The sequence below is a fragment of the Astatotilapia calliptera genome, chromosome 14 (assembly GCF_964374335.1).
Source record: "Astatotilapia calliptera chromosome 14, fAstCal68.1, whole genome shotgun sequence".
Lineage (NCBI taxonomy): Eukaryota > Metazoa > Chordata > Actinopteri > Cichliformes > Cichlidae > Astatotilapia > Astatotilapia calliptera.
This window is the reverse complement of record NC_137435.1, coordinates 21,227,739-21,247,268: the sequence shown is the minus strand read 5'-3', so window position 1 is coordinate 21,247,268 and position 19,530 is coordinate 21,227,739. Positions and strand designations below refer to the sequence as shown.

General features: G+C 40.5%; 1 protein-coding gene across 2 annotated transcripts in view; it reads left to right on the top strand.

Annotated features, from left to right (window-relative positions):
- Positions 1 to 19,530, top strand: part of fchsd2 (FCH and double SH3 domains 2) — a 75,955-nt gene that overhangs the window by 21,815 nt on the left and 34,610 nt on the right. For both annotated transcript variants that reach the window (XM_026191269.2, XM_026191267.2), the window contains exons 4-8: positions 12,736 to 12,815; positions 13,259 to 13,403; positions 13,545 to 13,678; positions 16,516 to 16,570; positions 16,691 to 16,819. In XM_026191269.2, the coding sequence (XP_026047054.2) occupies positions 12,736 to 12,815; positions 13,259 to 13,403; positions 13,545 to 13,678; positions 16,516 to 16,570; positions 16,691 to 16,819 (543 nt within the window). The remainder of the gene's footprint in view (positions 1 to 12,735; positions 12,816 to 13,258; positions 13,404 to 13,544; positions 13,679 to 16,515; positions 16,571 to 16,690; positions 16,820 to 19,530) is intronic.

Genomic DNA, 19,530 nt, shown 5'->3' with positions numbered 1-19,530 from the left:
CAGGGCAACTTGCAAAGTAGATATTTCATTTAAGGGAGGAAACACTACGAATATGCAAAAGCATTTGCTCACAAAACACGCGATGACACGTGTTTTTAATTCCGCTCCGGACTCGTGACTCTCAACCCAGCAGCAGCGCTAACGTTTGCACGTCCTCTCCCGTTAATGCGGCAGGTAAATAATCAACTAACAGTGCATATTATGTTAGCGCAATCTGCCTTATTACAAGACCTGCCATTACTGTACATGTAGGTGACCATGATGAGAGAGACAGACAGAGTCTGGCTGGCGCTCGCTGGCAGTTCTCGCTGCAGTCTACCGGTAGCGTCTCCTTTCAGGCCAGGATAGACTAATGTCACCGAGCAGTGTCTAAGTTTGTGGTCAAAGGCTTGCACCCATTTGCCACAGCAGATGCCCCCGATTTTTGGTAAGTGAATGTGTTTAATTGTAGGCAGGGACATTACTGGATATTCTTGTGTAATTGCCACAGAACAATTTATGTTATACTTTGTTATTGCTACAGAAGAATGTTGCAGCTTTAAGGCAGGGATGACTCCTGGAGTTGCTTTCTCACTGCATATGCTTTATTTCACAATCAGATCGATTCGATAACAAAAACATACAGCAGCTCCTCTCCTATTCCTAGCCCTTCGCTGCGGTGGAAAAAAGAACGACTTCAATCCCCTTCAAGGAACATACGTACAAAATAGTTTTCCTGATACACCAATGGGGCGTTCAATGCCATCTTGTAAATATGAGTACTCTGGCAGAGTAACAGTTCAAATGAAAAATACACCAGAACAAACAAGCAAACAAAAAAAGAAGTGTGGGGTACCTTTGAACCAATGAACAAAGTATAACAATTTATACTTTTTAACATAACCCGACCCCGTCAATATGTGATATGTCTCACAAGAATATTTATTTTATTATTTTACATTTACAATTTTTTTTTCCTGGGGACCCTGTGACACCCCATTGAAGAGCCGTAGGCTGGATCTCTCAAGATCTCACTGTTGGGTTTGTAAGGCCATGTTACTCCTAAATTTCTATCTTGTTCAAAGAGAAGATATAAAACAAAGCTCTGAGCTAGTCGACCTTAGTGTTCTCCTTTTTTTTAAAAAAAAAAGAATCGATAAGAGAATCGATAAAGAATCGAATCGTTAAACAGAATCGAAAATGGAATCGGAATCGTTAAAATCTTATCAATACCCATCCCTAATAATTAATATAAAATGCTATGATATTCAAAAAGGATGTACTTACTTCTCAGTCACAGAGGGTTAGAGACTGGTTGGCAACCCCCTCCCAAACTCCAGTTACTTTGGAAAAATGTGTATTACTTGACCAATTGTTGATTGGTTTTTGGTTTTTTGGTTTGCTAGCTGTCGTTGGGTAAACTTGATCACAAAGGGGGTGCTACACCAAAAAACAGCTTGTGATTGCTTTGATTGCTAGGAGATTCTCAAAATCACCTTTAGAAAATGGAAAGTGTCCACTTGAAACTTGAAAGAAGTCCGACAAAGCAGAATCCCAGAGCGTTTCCCTGCTACAGCTCACAACTGGTGCAGCTTGGTAGCAACCAGAGTAAAAGCAGGGAGGTTGCACCACTTTAAAACATAGAAGTGTATGTATCCCAGAATAAGGTACATACAAGTTTACGGTCTTACAGTAGTTTGTTATTTACATATTTCCATACAAAATTTTGGTTTGTACAGAAACCCAAAATCATTCTATCATTCTAAGTTTAAAGCAAACCACTGATTCAGCCAAAACTGATGGGCTGGGGAAGGCTGTTCCAAAGTGTAGGTGCTACAGAAGCCTCTAGATTTAAAATAGGATCAGGGAGCAGTCTCTAGAGACCAGCCAGGCTGACTGGTGGAATAAGGTGTCAGCATTGTTGCTGTATATGCAGGAGACTTGCAATGTAGGGCTTTATATGTAACTAATAATTTAAAAATGAATTCGAAGTTTCACTGGATGGAAATAAGGGCGAGATGTTTGTTAGATAAAAGAAACAAGACTGTAAGCCCAAAGATGGAGAAAAATAACACCAAGTCTCTGATCATATGATGTGATGTTGCTAATGTGAGGGCTAAAGTAAAGAACAGTCTCCATAGAGAAGCAGAACTGGAACACAAGAGCCTCAGTTTTACTAGGACAGAGGAATTTTGAAGACATCCAATCACTAATAGCACTGAAACATTGACTGAGGTAGCAGAGCCTTTTGTTGGATTACCAGAAAAATACAGGTAAGCAATGCTCTCAAGATGATTCAGGATTAATATAGTATGCAATGAAAACATAATTGGTCCAAGGATTGAGCTTTGAGGGATCCCGCAGAACAGAGGAGCTGATGAAGACTTAGTATGGATTCTGAAGTGTCTCTCAGATAAGCGTGACGAAATCCTTTTCAATAATCTGTCAACTAGAAAGGCACGATGTGTGGAGTTAAAGGCTGCAGATCAGTTGAGCAGAACTAAAATAATCCCATTTATCTGAGCACATAAGAACGTCATTAGTAATAATAACGCAGTTCCAGGGCTGTGAGTCAAATATTGCACCTCAACCAGCTGACGGAGTGGATGAGTGACAGCTCTGTCAAGAATTATTGTTACTTCAATCTTTTATCTTGCTCTCACTTCAGTTGCACCTTGATTTTCTAATTTTGACCTCTTTGGTAGTAGAAGTACTGTGCTGTCTGTGTTGAGGCCTTGCATGTGTAATTTAATTTTCATCCAGGGCTTTATCTCTAATAAATTGAGATAATAAAATGTAATTTAATATATTATATATTGTAGTTTAATTAATACTCTAATAAGCATTGACTAACCTTAAGTAAATGACAGTCATCTATGCCACTGTTTGCAGAGGGTCTGTGCTAGTGAAAACTATAGATTTATACTTATTAGATTTCCCAGTAAAAAAAACCCCAAAAGAATATAAAAAGAAGTGAAAGGACGTACATAGTGCATTGGCAGCCTGCTTAACTTAAGAGCTTTCCAAAGTGAGCCTTTCAGATTTCTTTTTGATTCATTCTTCAGATGATTAAAAGCTCACACATGTGCTGCAGGCCACATTTGGTTTCACTTCCCTTGTTCCTGTGTAGTTATTGGCAAGTGTGTCGCTGTTTATTTCCCCTGTTTCTTTTGTATATTCTTTCTCTTCTGTTTCCTGTTTGATAAAAAGCTACAGTTCTTATAAGACGGAAAAAGGTTGCTACACGTAATTAAGCATGGCATCCACTCAGTAACATACTGAGTGGAGCTCCACTTGCAGCTTGCAGTGAATTCACCGAAAGCAGTTGTTTGCATGATTCTCACATGGGTGCAGTCACCCGTCACAAAGTGCTTTGTACTATAAAACTGGCAGTTTAAAGACCCCCTGAAGTCCAATCTGATGGTGATTTGCTGTCTCACTTGCACCTCTGTTCATGAAAATGGCTTCAATTGCCTTCTTTAATAGGTTGGCTTTCAATATGAGAACTCCTTTATCCAAACTGAGACATGCGCGGTCTTTTAGATTATACACAAATGTCTTTTCAAAGCTCTTTTTCTTACTGAAGCCAGTTTGACTAAAGTACTCATTCAGTAACACTTGATGAATAGTTTGATTATAACAGACAATTTTATAAGAAACCTGGCACATTTTGAAGTCCTATTTAAAGGTACTATTAGGTGCGGCATTGAGACTGATTCTCATTGTGAAGGAATAGACATTTTAAGCAAAAGCACCATTCAGATTCACTGGGAATCATTCTTTGATGATCCCACCCTCCCACAACCACTCTCACATAACAGTGGTTAGGTGCAGGAGAGTTTGCATTGGTCCTCATTTTCATTTCTTGTGTTCCACACAGGACTTTTGTTCGACTGTAGTAGTTTTTGGCTCAGCATTTTTCTCCTGTTTACGTCACAACACATTTTATCAACATCTGGTAGTCAGCGAGGCTTTCTTCTTCTATTTTTGTACCTTAATTGTGGCCTGCAAACAGCTGATAGGTGCATTACCTCAACTTCTGACAGTAGTAATAATACTGAAACACTCCAGAGCTGCTTTTTTCACACCACTGTCATTTTAAACATGGCTGAGCTGTTTACATACCATGAAATTATTTTCATCCACGAGACATCCACTTTGTAGTCTACTGTTGATTTGTTGGGACACATGAAAAAACCAAAATACAATTCCCAGTAGAAGGCTGAGTCAGCATACTTGTGATACTGAGCGTTAGTTAAGTTGTGTCTAAGAAGAAGCCAAGCAGCGCTTCCAGCCAAGACTGTGAGACTGTCTGATTTCCATTGTATTTGATGTTGCTCTGCATAAGCTCCCATGACATTTACACACGCATCCATACAGTCACTGAGAAATGTTCCCAGCTAAAAAAAAAAAAAATCCTCCCGGAGCTCATTAAAAACCATTCTAGTACATAACCCGGCTTGCTCTTAAGCACATATTAACATACAGATACGCCTCCTCGCAGCTGTCCATACAACCAACCCTTGTTTTGCAGCACCAGTATCCTCACCATGCATATACATGGACTGAGGATGGCAGGAGAGAGAAGGAAAAGAGGAAAGTGCTTGTTTGTGTGTGTTAGAGGATGAGTGTCTTTATTTGCATGCGGTTTGAATGATTAAGTGAGCGTTTCCTGTGGTCAACCCCTCCTCCTCCTACTTTCAGACGCTCATTACATCCCTCCCTCTATCTAGCTTTCCCTGTCTCTCACTATTCTCCCTCAGCGCTGTCTTTTTCACCTTAGAAATAGAGGTTGCCTAGCAACAGCCCCCTGACTTAGTAGGACAATAGATTCCCTCCTAATTGTAGGTGTGTGTTTGTGGAGGAATGTCGGAGTGTAGTGTTTCTTTTTTCTTTTTCTTTTTTTATATAAATGTATGATGAATGGCAAATAGATGTTGTTTCAAGATCAAATAAGCAAACAGGACGCCCCCCCACCCCACACACCCACCCCCTTTTTTCCTCTCACAATAGGATTTTACTAGCATGTAAGGTTTGGCTCTCGTCTGTCTCTCTGCCAGACACTCAGGTAGCTGACCCCTGGTGGTGAGTCAGGAAAATAAAGCCAATCAGCCTTCAGTGAGGCAGAGGAATAACGGACATGACCCCTTAACAGAACAGCTAAAGAAAAAAGTTGAGAGCTGGGAGATGTAGGAGGACAACAGAGCGAGAATGAAAGTGAAAATTTAACCTTTGTCCTTTCAATGTGTCAAACCAGACATCCACCCGCCCTCTGCGCAGGAGTCAGCCACAATTACCAGCTGTCCATCAAAAGCTCCATGTTTTCTGAGTGTGCGGGTTAGCATGTAAGGGTTAGCTGTTTGTCCCTTATTCTCCCTCCCACGATCAGCATTACTGGAATAGTTTTAGGCTGGGGTCATACTTCACTGTACTGCCCAAAAAAGCATGCCTTCTGTGCTGCTCTGTATCTGCTGTGCTTTACTGTTACTTGTGCTAAATCAGCATTAATGTTATTGGTTATTATTGATTTATGTTGTGTTCTCTGACAAAAATAAAATAAAATTAAAAAGCATACATGAGTTCATAGGTTCAATTCAGTTTTATTACAGTTTTATACAGCGTCAAATCACAACAACAGTCGCCTCAAGGCACTTTATATTGTAAAATCAAAACCCTACAATAACACAGAGAAAACCCCTAATAATCAGATGACCTCCTATGAGCAAGCACTTTGGCGACAGTGGGAAAGAAAAACTCCCTTTTAACAGGAAGAAACCTGCAGCAGAACCAGATTCAGTGTAAACATCAGATCTGAATATTGTAAATAAACTGAAACTAGTGCTTTTGCATTTTATTTTTTTTACTTTTTTCTTTTTCCTTCTTCACTGTTTCACCTCTATATAGTGCTCTCACACTGTCTTCAAACTGTATGTAACATGATCTCATGCACACATCCATTATACTGTAGCTGTCTTGTTAATCATGCATTTATCTCTAATGTGTCTGATATTAGATATTGTTATACTATTTCATTTGCATTGATTTCAAGGTTAATAGAAGTCTAAGGAAAAAGGAGAGACTGCGATAAAGAAAGTGACAGCTTCTCTTTTATCTCCCTGTTCTCTCACATTCTTACACTGTCCTGTATGGTGCTTCTATTCAATTTAGCCTCCACTCACTGTTCCCTTACTTTACTGTAGCTAGCCCTGCACACACATAAACAAGAAACAGAGAGCTTTGGGGGCAGATGAGTGAAGACTGGATGAGACGAGAGAGGAAATCAAGTATATTGTTCTTGGAAGTAGTTAAGAAAGTGAGGGCGGGCTGAAAAGGCAGAGATGCAAAGACAGGCAGAAATCAGATAGAGACAGAGGGAGAGAAGGCAGCTAGAGAATGGGCAAACGTGAGAGAGACGCAGACAGGAGAAAACAAGTGAGTGGAACAAAGGGAGTAAACACCGGGCAGAAGTATCAAGGTGATTGTGTTTAGCAGGACTGCAGCCAACAGACGAGTAATAAACTAAACAAAGAAATTGTGAAGGGATGAGTGAAGCATAGAAACTGGTAGTCACTTATACAGTGGGGCAAAAAAGTATTTAGTCAGCCACCGATTGTGCAAGTTCCCCCACCTAAAATGATGACAGAGGTCAGTAATTTGCACCAGAGGTACACTTCAACTGTGAGAGACAGAATGTGAAAAAAAATTCCATGAATCCACATGGTAGGATTTGTAAAGAATTTATTCGTAAATTAGGGTGGAAAATAACTATTTGGTCAATAACAAAAATACAACTCAATACTTTGTAACATAACCTTTGTTGGCAATAACAGAGGTCAAACATTTACTATAGGTCTTTACCAGGTTTGCACACACAGTAGCTGGTATTTTGGCCCATTCCTCCATGCAGATCTTCTCGAGAGCAGTGATGTTTTGGGGCTGTTGCCGAGCAACACGGACTTTCAACTCCCGCCACAGATTTTCTATGGGGTTGAGGTCTGGAGACTGGCTAGGCCACTCCAGGACTTTCAAATGCTTCTTACGGAGCCACTCCTTTGTTGCCCGGGCGGTGTGTTTTGGATCATTGTCATGTTGGAAGACCCAGCCTCGTTTCATCTTCAAAGTTCTCACTGATGGAAGGAGGTTTTGGCTCAAAATCTCACGATACATGGCCCCATTCATTCTGTCCTCAACACGGATCAGTCGTCCTGTCCCCTTGGCAGAAAAACAGCCCCATAGCATGATGTTTCCACCCCCATGCTTCACAGTAGGTATGGTGTTCTTGGGATGCAACTCAGTATTCTTCTTCCTCCAAACACGACGAGTTGAGTTTATACCAAAAAGTTCTACTTTGGTTTCATCTGACCACATGACATTCTCCCAATCCTCTGCTGTATCATCCATGTGCTCTCTGGCAAACTTCAGACGGGCCTGGACATGCACTGGCTTCAGCAGCGGAACACGTCTGGCACTGCGGGATTTGATTCCCTGCCGTTGTAGTGTGTTACTGATGGTGACCTTTGTTACTTTGGTCCCAGCTCTCTGCAGGTCATTCACCAGGTCCCCCCGTGTGGTTCTGGGATCTTTGCTCACCGTTCTCATGATCATTTTGACCCCACGGGATGAGATCTTGCGTGGAGCCCCAGATCGTGGGAGATTATCAGTGGTCTTGTATGTCTTCCATTTTCTGATGATTGCTCCCACAGTTGATTTTTTCACACCAAGCTGCTTGCCTATTGTAGATTCACTCTTCCCAGTCTGGTGCAGGTCTACAATACTTTTCCTGGTGTCCTTCGAAAGCTCTTTGGTCTTGGCCATGGCGGAGTTTGGAGTCTGACTGTTTGAGGCTGTGGACAGGTGTCTTTTATACAGATGATGGGTTCAAACAGGTGCCATTCATACAGAGATTTTCCTTGTTTGAGGTGACCAAATAGTTATTTTCCACCCTAATTTACGAATAAATTCTTTACAAATCCTACCATGTGGATTCATGGATTTTTTTTTCACATTCTGTCTCTCACAGTTGAAGTGTACCTCTGGTGCAAATTACTGACCTCTGTCATCATTTTAAGTGGGGGAACTTGCACAATCGGTGGCTGACTAAATACTTTTTTGCCCCACTGTAGATTATAACTTTAACATATGCTCTTACTGGGTGACATCACTTCCTCTTTCCGCAGTCACTCAAGTGTAATCATGAGTTATTTCTGAGAGTTTAAAGCCCTCCGGACAAATTTTGGGTGCGACCGTTAATACTTTAGATAAAGTACAGTCATCATTCCTACCAGTGAGTAACAGTTGTGTCATCACACTTTGTCCTGTAATCAGTACCTCTTTCACACAGCCACTCTGGACATTGTTGGGAGGGAGAGTGCGGTGGTTCGTGGGGGATTCACGCTATTATGAGTCAGCTAAATATGTCAGAGTATGGGGTGCATGCTACCTGCTAGCATTATTATTAGACAAACATTATAAAAAGCTAGTTTTTGATGCTTGTTTTTGCAGCATATGGAATCATTTTATCATGCTCATTTTACTCTGACTCAGAGCTCATATTCATCTGATTTCCAGACACTCTGCCAAATAAAACTTTAACAATCAGTCATTCACCACAAGAGCTATTGAGTGATAAAGATAATGGGATTGAGGAAGAAAAAAAGACCAGTTATCACCATGATATCATTTTTCTCTAGAGATGAGAGAGAGATGTAGCAGGATGTGCATTGTTTAATAAAATGATTACTAGCCCAAACATATTGAAATATGCTAATTCTTATGTGTTTACATTCAAAACCTCATGTTTTAAGCTGTGATTTACAAACTCATGCGGAGTTTAAACTCAGCAATACTGGTACAGTATTTACTTGGTATCAGATCGATACTAAGTAAATAAAGCACTAGTCTGCAGCTCTAAAAACAGGAGTGTTCTCAAAACACACTTATCAAAAATAATTGATCAGTCCTGCAAGGCTATTGGTGTATTGCCTTACTTCTTGTCAAAGTAACACAGGGACTGTCAAAATTTCAAACAGTTGCAAATAATCTGTCCCTAACAATACAGCCTGTGTGGTAGTTCTGTGTAGCCCACGGCAGGTGATGCATCAGCTGCATTCTGGGTACTGGAAGAGCTGTGTTTGATTTAGGTGCTGGATGAGTAGAGCTTTCATGATACGTATCGCAGGGCGACCTCTCGCTAGCTGTGGCTGTTATTTGCTCTTTTCTCACACTGGCACAAATCGCTGCACCTGAACATCACACGAGCTGGCTGGTTAAATACAGTTTAATGTCCAGTTGGGTGAGTCCTTCACCTTTTCACATGCCCTACATGAGGTAATGACTTTAAAAGTGGTGTGCAAACTCACATATTTATAATAACAAGTGTAATTACTGGATGTTTAGCGAAGCCTACTAGCTCATATGCCTAAAATACGCAGAACTTAGCCTTTCTCCTTCTTCCTTCAATTTTCCTTTGTTTGTCAACGATTTGTTACTCTCTCTCTAACACACACACACACACACACACACACACACACACACACACACACACACACACACACACACACACACACACACACACAGGATATCCTCCAGTCTGGGTACCCTGTTTTGCCACTCTGATCACAAAAACAGGATATATGTGTGTGTGTGTGTGTGTGTGTGTGTGTGTGTGTGTGTGTGTGTGTGTGTGTGTGTGTGTGTGTGTGTGTGAATGTGACACACACACACATAAAGACACACTACTAAAGGGAGCATTTCTACTTCACCAAGACCACATAGGGAGGGCAGAGGAGTTGCTATGGCAACATACTGTTCAGGTGGTTGTCAGGTGATGACAGCAGAGAAAGGAGGATGGAGGGATGAGATGTCCTGTAGAAAATGAATAGAAGGAAGCTGGAGAGAGTGAGAGAGAGAGAATGAGAAAAAAATGGAAAGGAACAAAGCATACTGCATGAAAATAGAGAGGAAGGGGGGAAGAGAGGCTGTAGCAAGAGCAGTTGGAATAAAAAGATGAGCCAGGAGTAACTGAAGAGCATCCTCCTAATAGGCCAAGAGCACCTTAGGTAAGCTTTCACATATCAGTCAGTCAGTGTCCTTCTCACCATTCAGTCATTGCTCTTACTCTGATAACAGCTCTGTAGGCTGATCTAAGAGGGTCCAAGTTGTGTGCTGGCATAAAAAAAAGGTTTGGAGCAAGGACATGCAGGTGGTCAATGTCTAATAGTGAAATGGCTACTCCTGCAACTTTATGTTTTGGCTTGCTTTCAAAGGCACTCTCACCTTTAAATAAATGGTAAGTTCAGATTTGTTTAAGTGTGAATTTGCCCACAGGTTCATATTGAATGTAAGAATGTCCTGTTCTTACCCAAGTGATGGGTTGTCTTCATTCTGAAGACAGCTGGAGGTCAAAATGTAGTTTAATAGCTTTATTGACAGTTCTATGGCATAACATCCTCTATCTCCTAGCTGTTACAGTGCAGTACAAAGAATTTCTTCGCTAGAAACAAACCACAGATCAAGTCAGAAATCCGGAGCTCTTTATGTTGTTATGGATGCACATATGGAAAAGAAATACAAACAATTAAAAAAAAAATTTAGAATCCCATCTGGTAGTACAATGTTTCTCTCCGTTACTTTTCCATATGGGTGGCCTCAGTGTGGAGTGGATTAAGAGCTGCAGTAGCAGAGAGATGTGATACTGTAACAAGAGATGTGGAGTTGTAACAAGAATGAAAAAGGAAGAGAGGTTCAAACGCAGCCTGTCTTCACTGTGCTGGACAGATGGATAATCCTCATGTGAAGTGGGCGTGAATGTTAGTTTGTTGGTATTGGAAAGTTCTGCAGATGAGTGTCTAATCAGACTGTTTGAGCAGTTTAGCGTTCAGAGAGATTTCTTTGAGGCCTCAGGCAGCAATCGGTGACCACTGGTTGCTATGTGAAAATGAATATTACCTGACCAGCTGTGAAGGGTTCTGGTAATCGTCGGTGTGAAATCAATTGCTAAAGCCTTAACCACGAAGGCCTAGACTGGTAAGTGACTTCCTGGTAACCAGTTGGGGAGTGGCTTCTGGAGGTTGCCGTCACTAGTGTGAAATCTGTTGTAAAAGGGTATATGGTGCTGAACCGAAAACCTAATTGCAATTAGTAGTTAGCAGATTCCCAAGGTTGCCCATAGTTTGCATGAAGGTGTTGACTTATCTGCAAATACTTGTAAACTACTTGCCACAGTGAAACTGTTAAAAGTCCAACACAAACCAGAAATGGAGAATGTTGGCTTCAAAGTAAAAGTGCCATCCAGATCCACTGCAGCCTGTTGGTAAGAGTGAGAAAAAGAGAGCGAGGATGACTGTTCTTGATCTTTATGTGTTCATGACACAAGGTTGCTGATGCCAGTAATCTTGCCCATTTGTTTATTTTGCTTTTGCTGTTTCTTTATCTTTCCTTTATTTGTGCAAAATAAAGGCACAAATAGATAATAAAACTAAACCTGGACTCTCTTTATTAATCTACTCACTGCATGTCATGTACTACAAAACATGCTTAGTTCACTCCAGTTGAGACATTTAGGAGATAATGCTGTTTTTTTTCTTTTTTCTTCATAAAAGAGTTATTCTCCCTTTCTTTATGAGGTTTTTAGACAGTGGATGCCAGGGGTCACTAGGCCACAGTCTCCCCCAGGACACAAGCTTGTGTGTCAGCTGGAGGGAAACAAATATCTGGTCCAGGAAACTAGAGAAAGAACTGTTCTTTGATGGCCTCAGTCACCATCTGTGAAAGGTGAAAAAAGCAAGATGAGAAAGAGAGATACAGGGTAATTCTGTTGAGTATGTTATAATGAGAGCGACAAAAGTAAAAGAGAGCTCAATAGCATGGTATTAGAAAAAAAGAGCACAGAAGGGATGTGTATATGTGTAAATGCAATTGGGTGTAAGGGGATTGTGGGGGGGCAATAGTTAGATTTAAAAATAGGCCTTTTGAGAATCATAATGTAAGTGATGAAGGGTGAAGCATGGAGAGAGGGAAGTGTTGGTGATTTAGGATAACAAGGAGGAGATTTGTAAAGAGGAATGATATCAGATTTACATGCAGATCTGGAAGCTTGATAAAAAAGATAAAGGGAAGAAGGTGGCTTTGAGGATTGGAGTATTTACCTTGAAACTCAAACTGTCTTGACTGTATTTTAGTAGGGATTCTTTTATTAAGGCTACCCATCCCTACGAACGTAAACACAGGGACACGAGGACAGAGCGTTTGTGAGTCACTGTTACTGACACAGTGACCCAGTCTGGAAGATGTAGGTTACCCTTTCTTGTAGCCCTCAGGTTTCTCGGGAACTGACTCGGATTTACTGATACAAAGCCGGTCTATTGTTTTGTGCATTGATACCCAAACTAAACTGTAAAACAGCCACTGTACAGAAATAAAAATCCAACCGCCCATCTTCACCATACGTTCCTTTTTCTTGCATAATGATAACAGTGAATGCATTTTCTGTCAAGTTGCAGATTTGAATGTATTTTATTCGCTATGAATTCCAAACATTAGACACTGTTTCTCTCATCTGAATGACTGGGTGCAAGTGAGCTGACTCAGTGCAGTTCACAAACTTGTAATTCATTTTATTCTAACAGTCTGCATGTTTCCTATAACATCAAAAGCATCTTCTCCGGGGATTTGGCAGGGATTCATTAATCAGACAATAGGAGCTAGATGGTCCTTAATTGTTCCCAGCTCCCCATTTTTGTGCTCTTGTGCTTTCAGGCTCTGCAGAAGTTAGCGAGTCAGTACCTAAAGAGAGACTGGCCTGGAATCAACCCTGATGACCAGAGAACAGACTATAGGTAGGTTTGTGTGTGTGCATATGACACAGAAAAATGCACATATTACATAAAATTAGGAGCTGGAAGCTACTTTGTCTTCTTGCATCATCTACAAATTTATTTCAGCTGCAGTGTTCACATGAAGGCTGAAATTATACTGTGCTGGAGTCGTTCAATATTCTAGAAAAAAATCGTCATGGTCTACAGCACAGTTATGAGTCATTATTTACTGTAACAGAGGCACTGAAATAGAAGACTTGAAGTTGGATCTAAGTTATTCTGACAAACAGAAATAATGCATTGCGACACAAATTTTCTCCCCTTGTGGTTCCCTGCTCACAAAGTTTTTTTAAAACCCACATTTTAAAAAACATGTCCAATATCCAAGCAAATGGATATTGGATTAATTAAATAATCCAGCTGCAGAAACTTTCCAGCACTCAGTGCTTTTTCTCTCCTACTAGGAATGTGTATGCAGTGTGGAGGTCCTATTTAGAAGGTACAGTCCAGGTGAGCCAGTCCAGGCTCAATGTATGCGACAATTACAAGAGTCAAGTATCAGAGCCCGCTAAGACTGTTAGACTGTACAAGGAGCAGCAGCTTAAAAAGGTGAGTTGGTCATTTTTTTCCTGAAGCAGTATTTGTGCTCTGTTGCTGCTGCATCTTTCCAATGTGCTTGCTCAGAGTTAACTTCATGTTGTTCTGCTTGTTCTTCAAACATATGCCTGTTTTCTTTTTCCCTTTTCACAGACAATAGATCAGCTGAGCGGCATTCAAGCAGAGCTGCAGGAGTCAGTGAAGGAGTTGGCCAAAGCTAAGAAAAAATACTACGACTGCGAGCAGGTTGCCCACGCTATACGAGAGAAGGCCGACATCGAGGCGAAGTAAGTCTGCCGCAACACTGTGCACGTGTGTGTGTGTAGGGCTTTTCAGGTAGTTGCCAAGTCAGTTTCAGTGAGGGGATCTGGTGTCCCTGTTATGCTGTGGAGGGCACATATTTGCCTGGCACGAGTTGGGTCCACTTGCAAATCAATACAAAGCTGTTCTAATTTTTTTATTGTCTTTGATTTTGAGCGGTGCAGTTACCAGATTTAGATGAAATCGGTTGCAAAGAGGATGCGGCACCAAAAACCTCTTTGGGATTGCTTTGATTGCTTGAGGGTTGTGTTTTGTTTGCATTGAAGACACTGATTTCTCAATTCATCTCATTGATGTGACCAACAGATTTCAACCAACTATTACTTTGATGGTTACCATTCAGTTCAATTCAATTGTATTTATCTAGCTCCAAATCACAGCAACAGTTGCCTCAAGGTGCTTTATATTTTAAGGTAAAGACAATTATACAAAGAAAACATTCATACACTATATTGCCAAAAGTATTCACTCCTCTGCCTTCATATGCATATGAATTTGAGTGACATCCCATTCTTAACCCATAGGGTTTAACATGATGTCAGTCAGCCCACCCTTTGCATCTATAACAGCTTCAGTTCTTCTGGGATGGCTTTCCACAAGGATTAAGAGTGGGTTTATGGGAACCTTTGACCAATCTTCCAGAAGCACATTTATGAGGTCAGAAACTGATGTTGGATGAGACGGGCCGGCCCGCAGTCTCCACTCATAATTCATCCTAAAGTTGTTCTGGCGGGTTGAGATGAGGACTCTGTGCAGGCCATTCAAGTTCTTCCACACCAGACTCACTCATCCATGTCTTTATGGACCTTGCTTTGTGCACTGGTGCGCAGTCATGTTGGAACAGGAAGGGTTCATCACTTCATGGCTCAGTTGCTGTCATTTCCAGTCGCTTCCACTTTGTTATAATACCACTAACAGTTTACTGTGGAATATGTAGTAGTGAGGAAATTTCAGTGCTAGGCTTACTGCACAGGTTGTGTCCTATCACGGTACCACTCTGGAATTCACTGAGCTCCTGAGAGCGACTCATTCGTTCACAAATATTAGTAGACGCAGTCTGCATGCCTAGAGGCTTGATATTATACACCTGTGGCAATGGAAGTAACTGGAATACCTGAATCCATTGATTTGGGTGAGCGAGGGAATACTTTTAGCAATATAGCGTAGATTGCGCCACACTTTTTAGCTTTAGTTCATTTCTGTGGAACCTACAGGTGACTGCAGCAAACTGATAGCAACGAAAGACATTGCAAGGTTTTCGGTGTAGCACCTCTTCGAGACCCATTTCACCTATTTACTGCCTGTGGGTCACTGAAGGATGTTTAGGCCTGTGTGAATAAAGCTCAAGAGAGCACTTTACACAACCGTGTATCATAACACCAAAATGAGAGAAGAGTCCTCCTAAATATCAAGTCACACCCAAAGTCTACTGGTGGTAAATCCTGTCTCCCTACACTTGTCTTACTTAGAAACTTTATGTTGGATTTTTCTTTAATTTACCATACTTCTTGGTAAATATATAAAAATGGTGTGACTAAACAGATGGTCTCCATGGTGAGGGAGAATGTAATCAAGAGAGGGAAGCTGGTTAACCTCATAAGGAGAATGTGTGTGTGTGTTTCTGTTTGGAGAGAGATAAAGAAAGGGAAAAACATTGTCATCGAGGATGAAAGAAGCAATCAGTCATAAACATACACAGGTGTTTGAAAGAGAGAGAAAAAATACAGACGAAAAGACATGAAAACAACAACAGAGGAACAGTAAAGAATAGTGTGGAAACATTGACTGACTTTAGTTTTGATGAATCAGCTAACCACATCTAAACGATGTTAATTTGATATTATTAATTAATTTGAAGCATAGCTCCAGCAGATATATAGAGAGTAATGTTGATGTTGATTGAAAGCACTTTTTTCCTGTGACCCTGGTGTCTGTCCTTTACTTTTTTATTACCTTCCAAGCTTAAGAGGCTTTCTGATTGAACAGCCACCTGACCTGTTTCTGCTCTAAGAATTCAAATCTTGAAGCTTTGCAGTCTCACAATTAGTTCCAGAGTTTGATCTGGAGCTGATGAGTGTTGTTTTCCTCCCATCCCTTGGTAGCAGTAGCTATGGTGACATTTTCACTTCATTGAATTCTCAACCCTTGGTTTGCGCTCACATCGATTGGCCAATCTACTCTTTTCTGTTCTCCATCGCTCAGTAGAAAGTAGCAGCGATGGAAATAACTGTATCGCCTGTGTGCCATTATTGGAGAGTATGCACATGCGTGTGTGTTTGAGAGGATAAAAATGGCGAGGCACAAGGAACACACAGGAATAAATTGGTGTGAATGTTATTTTTAACAGCACTCGGGGTGTAAAGTAGGACTTAAGTAGAAGCATTTTACAGGTACTCTCGCGCGGGGAACTGGCAGAGAAAATTACACACTGAAGCATTTGCATCGGCGAGTGTTAGATTTAATCGAAATAAACATGCTTTTTTTAATGTTTTTGCGCTCATGCGCACGGATACACATGCCGGGAGGAGACAGGCTCTCTCTGTCATTGATACAAATGAGTGTCTGGATCAGGCTCACATTCATCACTGTCAAGTCTCGCTCTGCTCAGGCCAGGGTTCGTCTATAAAGTCTGGTCCGAATCAGAGGATGGAGATGTGGTAGAAATCCTTGGATCTTCCCTTCTGTCGTCTTTTACTTGACATGTTAAATTTAAAAATGTGAATACACAAAAAGTTTACAGTGTTTAAAAAAAAATAAAATAAAATTAGATACTTATTATTGTTTTGTTTTTTGTCTTTTTCAGGTCTAAACTGGGTCTTTTTCAGTCAAGAATTAGTTTACAGAAAGCAAGTGTGAAGGTAAGAACCTGAAACATAACAGCGGCTTGTTTAGGCAGGGCTTTCAGATGTATTACTTTGAACAATTATTTAAAAACAAGTAGTAACACTATACACATTTTTTCTGTCTGTTTTTTGAAGTTGAAAGCAAAAAGAAGTGACTGTAACTCAAAGGCGACACAGGCCAGGAATGACTACTTGCTAACGCTAGCTGCTGCCAATGCTCACCACGATCGGTACTACCATACAGATCTGCTGCACTGCATACAGGTAAATATAGAAAGATGAAAGAAAGGAAATGAATGAGGTAAGTGGTGTGAAAGTGAAAACACAAAGCCAACATTAAAGACTCGAGATTTTAATGCTGTTGCAATATTTTGCTTTACTAGATCAAGTACTGACTTAAGAGCCTCCCTTGGATAATATCCGGAGGGATTTTTTATTTTTTTTTTGGACGGGAATGAGGAAGTATTTTTCTGTTTTCAGAATATAAATTGGGGAGCTTTGAATCTAAGTTCAGTTTTGGGAAAATGTGTTCCTTTCATGAGTCCACAAAGTCAGACTCCCATTCACTGTCAGTGAAATAGCTGGTAGGGAAATATCACACACGAAAAAGTGTTGATTTCACAGTTTTGAGTCTTCAAAGAAAGTCGCAGCGTTGTGCGGATTTACGATTTGAAAGGGGCTTATGTGAAGAAAAGTGAGCCATGCTAATGTCAACTTAAACCAAATCATCGGTGGGCAGGAAATTATCATTTTCAGCTGATGGAATATCAAAAAAGACATTCTTTTGTCTTTGGTCTTTTATTTTAAACTGCTAAGATGATTGAATACAAAAGGGGGTTAAGCCCAGTCTTAATCAGACACAATAATATCTTGCTGAGCTGTTTCAGTTGTGATACTGCTTTAATTATGATCTGTATGAAAATACACAAACAAAAATCCCAGTCTGTAATTCACTTACAGCCTAGCTACTCTGTTGTACAAACATGGGCTAACATGCTCACAGATACAACACATAAAGTAAAAGTCTCGAAACATCATATGTTTCCTTATATTTTGCCTCCAAAGAGCCAGAATTTCTTGGAATTTTTAAAGTGTTCTCGAGCAATAGTTCTCCAGGATGTCTGAAGGTCTTTTTCAAGTTTCTCTGGCTGCTTTTTCACAAATTTTCAGTCCATTACTTTTACTTGACCATTTTCATGAAACATTCAAGCACAAAACAGAACCTAACTCAAGGGATGAAAAGAAACCAATTTTTACATTTTTTAAGCAATTTGTTACTAGTAGTATGTCACAAAACATCATTTGTTCCAGTTTCTTGTGTTGAATCTATTAAAAATGCCAAAGATAACACAGACACGTTAGAGCATTTTTGCTCTAACAAGTGATTTCCAGAGCTCTATTAGATGAAAACTTGGCATATCTCAGCATGGTGTGTCAAAACTGCCTATAGCAGATGAACAGTATCTGAAAGTTATTTCTTAAAGAAATGTGAAAAATCCAAACCCAGGACCTGAGAGATGCATCTGACACTTCAATTGGTCTATAATCTACTGTTCACTAAAGCCTCAAAAGAAGTGTCTCAGTAGAAAGGGTGGCTGTCAACAAACATTGTTAAGGAAGGGAGAAAAAGATGTGCCAAATTTCACAACAACTGGACTGAGAATCAGTAGTCCAGAGTGGAAAATGCACGATAAGTGAGTGTCTACAGCCATCGGTAAAACTGTCATGGTTTGAAGCTGCATTTCAGCCAGTGGTGTTGGGTGTCTTGTTAAAATTTGTGGAATTATAAACATAGAAAAGCATAATGAGATTTTAACCCACTGTGCAGTACTATCTGGAAAGCGTCTGATTGACAATTGCTTAATTCTTCAGCATGAAAAATCCTCAGGCGTGACTGATTATGGTAGTTCTGTTATAGACACACATGTTGGTCTGTTTTACATCTGCAGCTTTATTGCTCTTGTTTTTCTCATTTGTCTGACCATCAGTTAAATGGTATGTACTCAGGATTTCAATAATATTAAATAAAATTTAAGTTTTTTTTCTTCTGTTTCTTGGCTTTTGACTCCTTGTTTATTTCTTCTCCCATCTTCTTTTCTGTCTTCTCTCCTCACTCTCGCATGCTCTGCCTTAGGCGTGCATGAGCATCTATACTACGAGGCCATTCTGAATAATAGATCCTTAGCTTCTTGTGACAGAAGGACAGGACTGCAGGGAAATATGCACATACACAAATATGCGCATGAAAACACACACAGAGAATGAGGGACATTGCTAGAAGGAAGCAAGCTGTCTGTCCTCCCTCTCCTTCCTGTGCTGATTCATTTGTGGTGTTTACCTGAAAATATCAGCACTTGTGAATGTATGAGTTCTCTCTGCAGTTCAAGGAAGGCGTGAAATCTTTTCCATGAATGCATTCCTGTATGCTTTTGGGGCCTTTTCATCTCCATGTTCAACAGATATTGTAGTTATCCCATGAAATGTTTGAGATTAAATGAGTTATAGTGGTAAGAATCGGCTTCCTTCCTTCCTAGGTCATCTGAGAAAAGAAAATGATTAAGTGTGAAATAGATGACTGAAGGATAATAGAATAGTTTCTCTGGGGATGATAGGTGAGGAGACTTGTAATTGATAGCCTTGTTTAGATCAAATCTTCCCTTCATAAATACTGACTGTACTGAGAGTTGTAGTGAGGCTGCGGTAATAACTTAAATCTTATAGGTGAGCCGTCCTTGTCAATGCGACAGCGTTAGTGAAAGGGCAGAGGAAGAACCGACTGCTCAACGTCTCCCTCTGCTGTCAGCAGTATATGCTGTTATTAATGTCGGTCTTTAAAGTTGCCGGCTAGACATTGACACACACAACCACACACCCTCACACTTGCACCTCTGCTGCCCCGTCTGCTCCCCTGTGCTGCCCTTATTGTTCCAACTGATGCAGTCATTCAACCCAAACACAGACACACACACATAAAC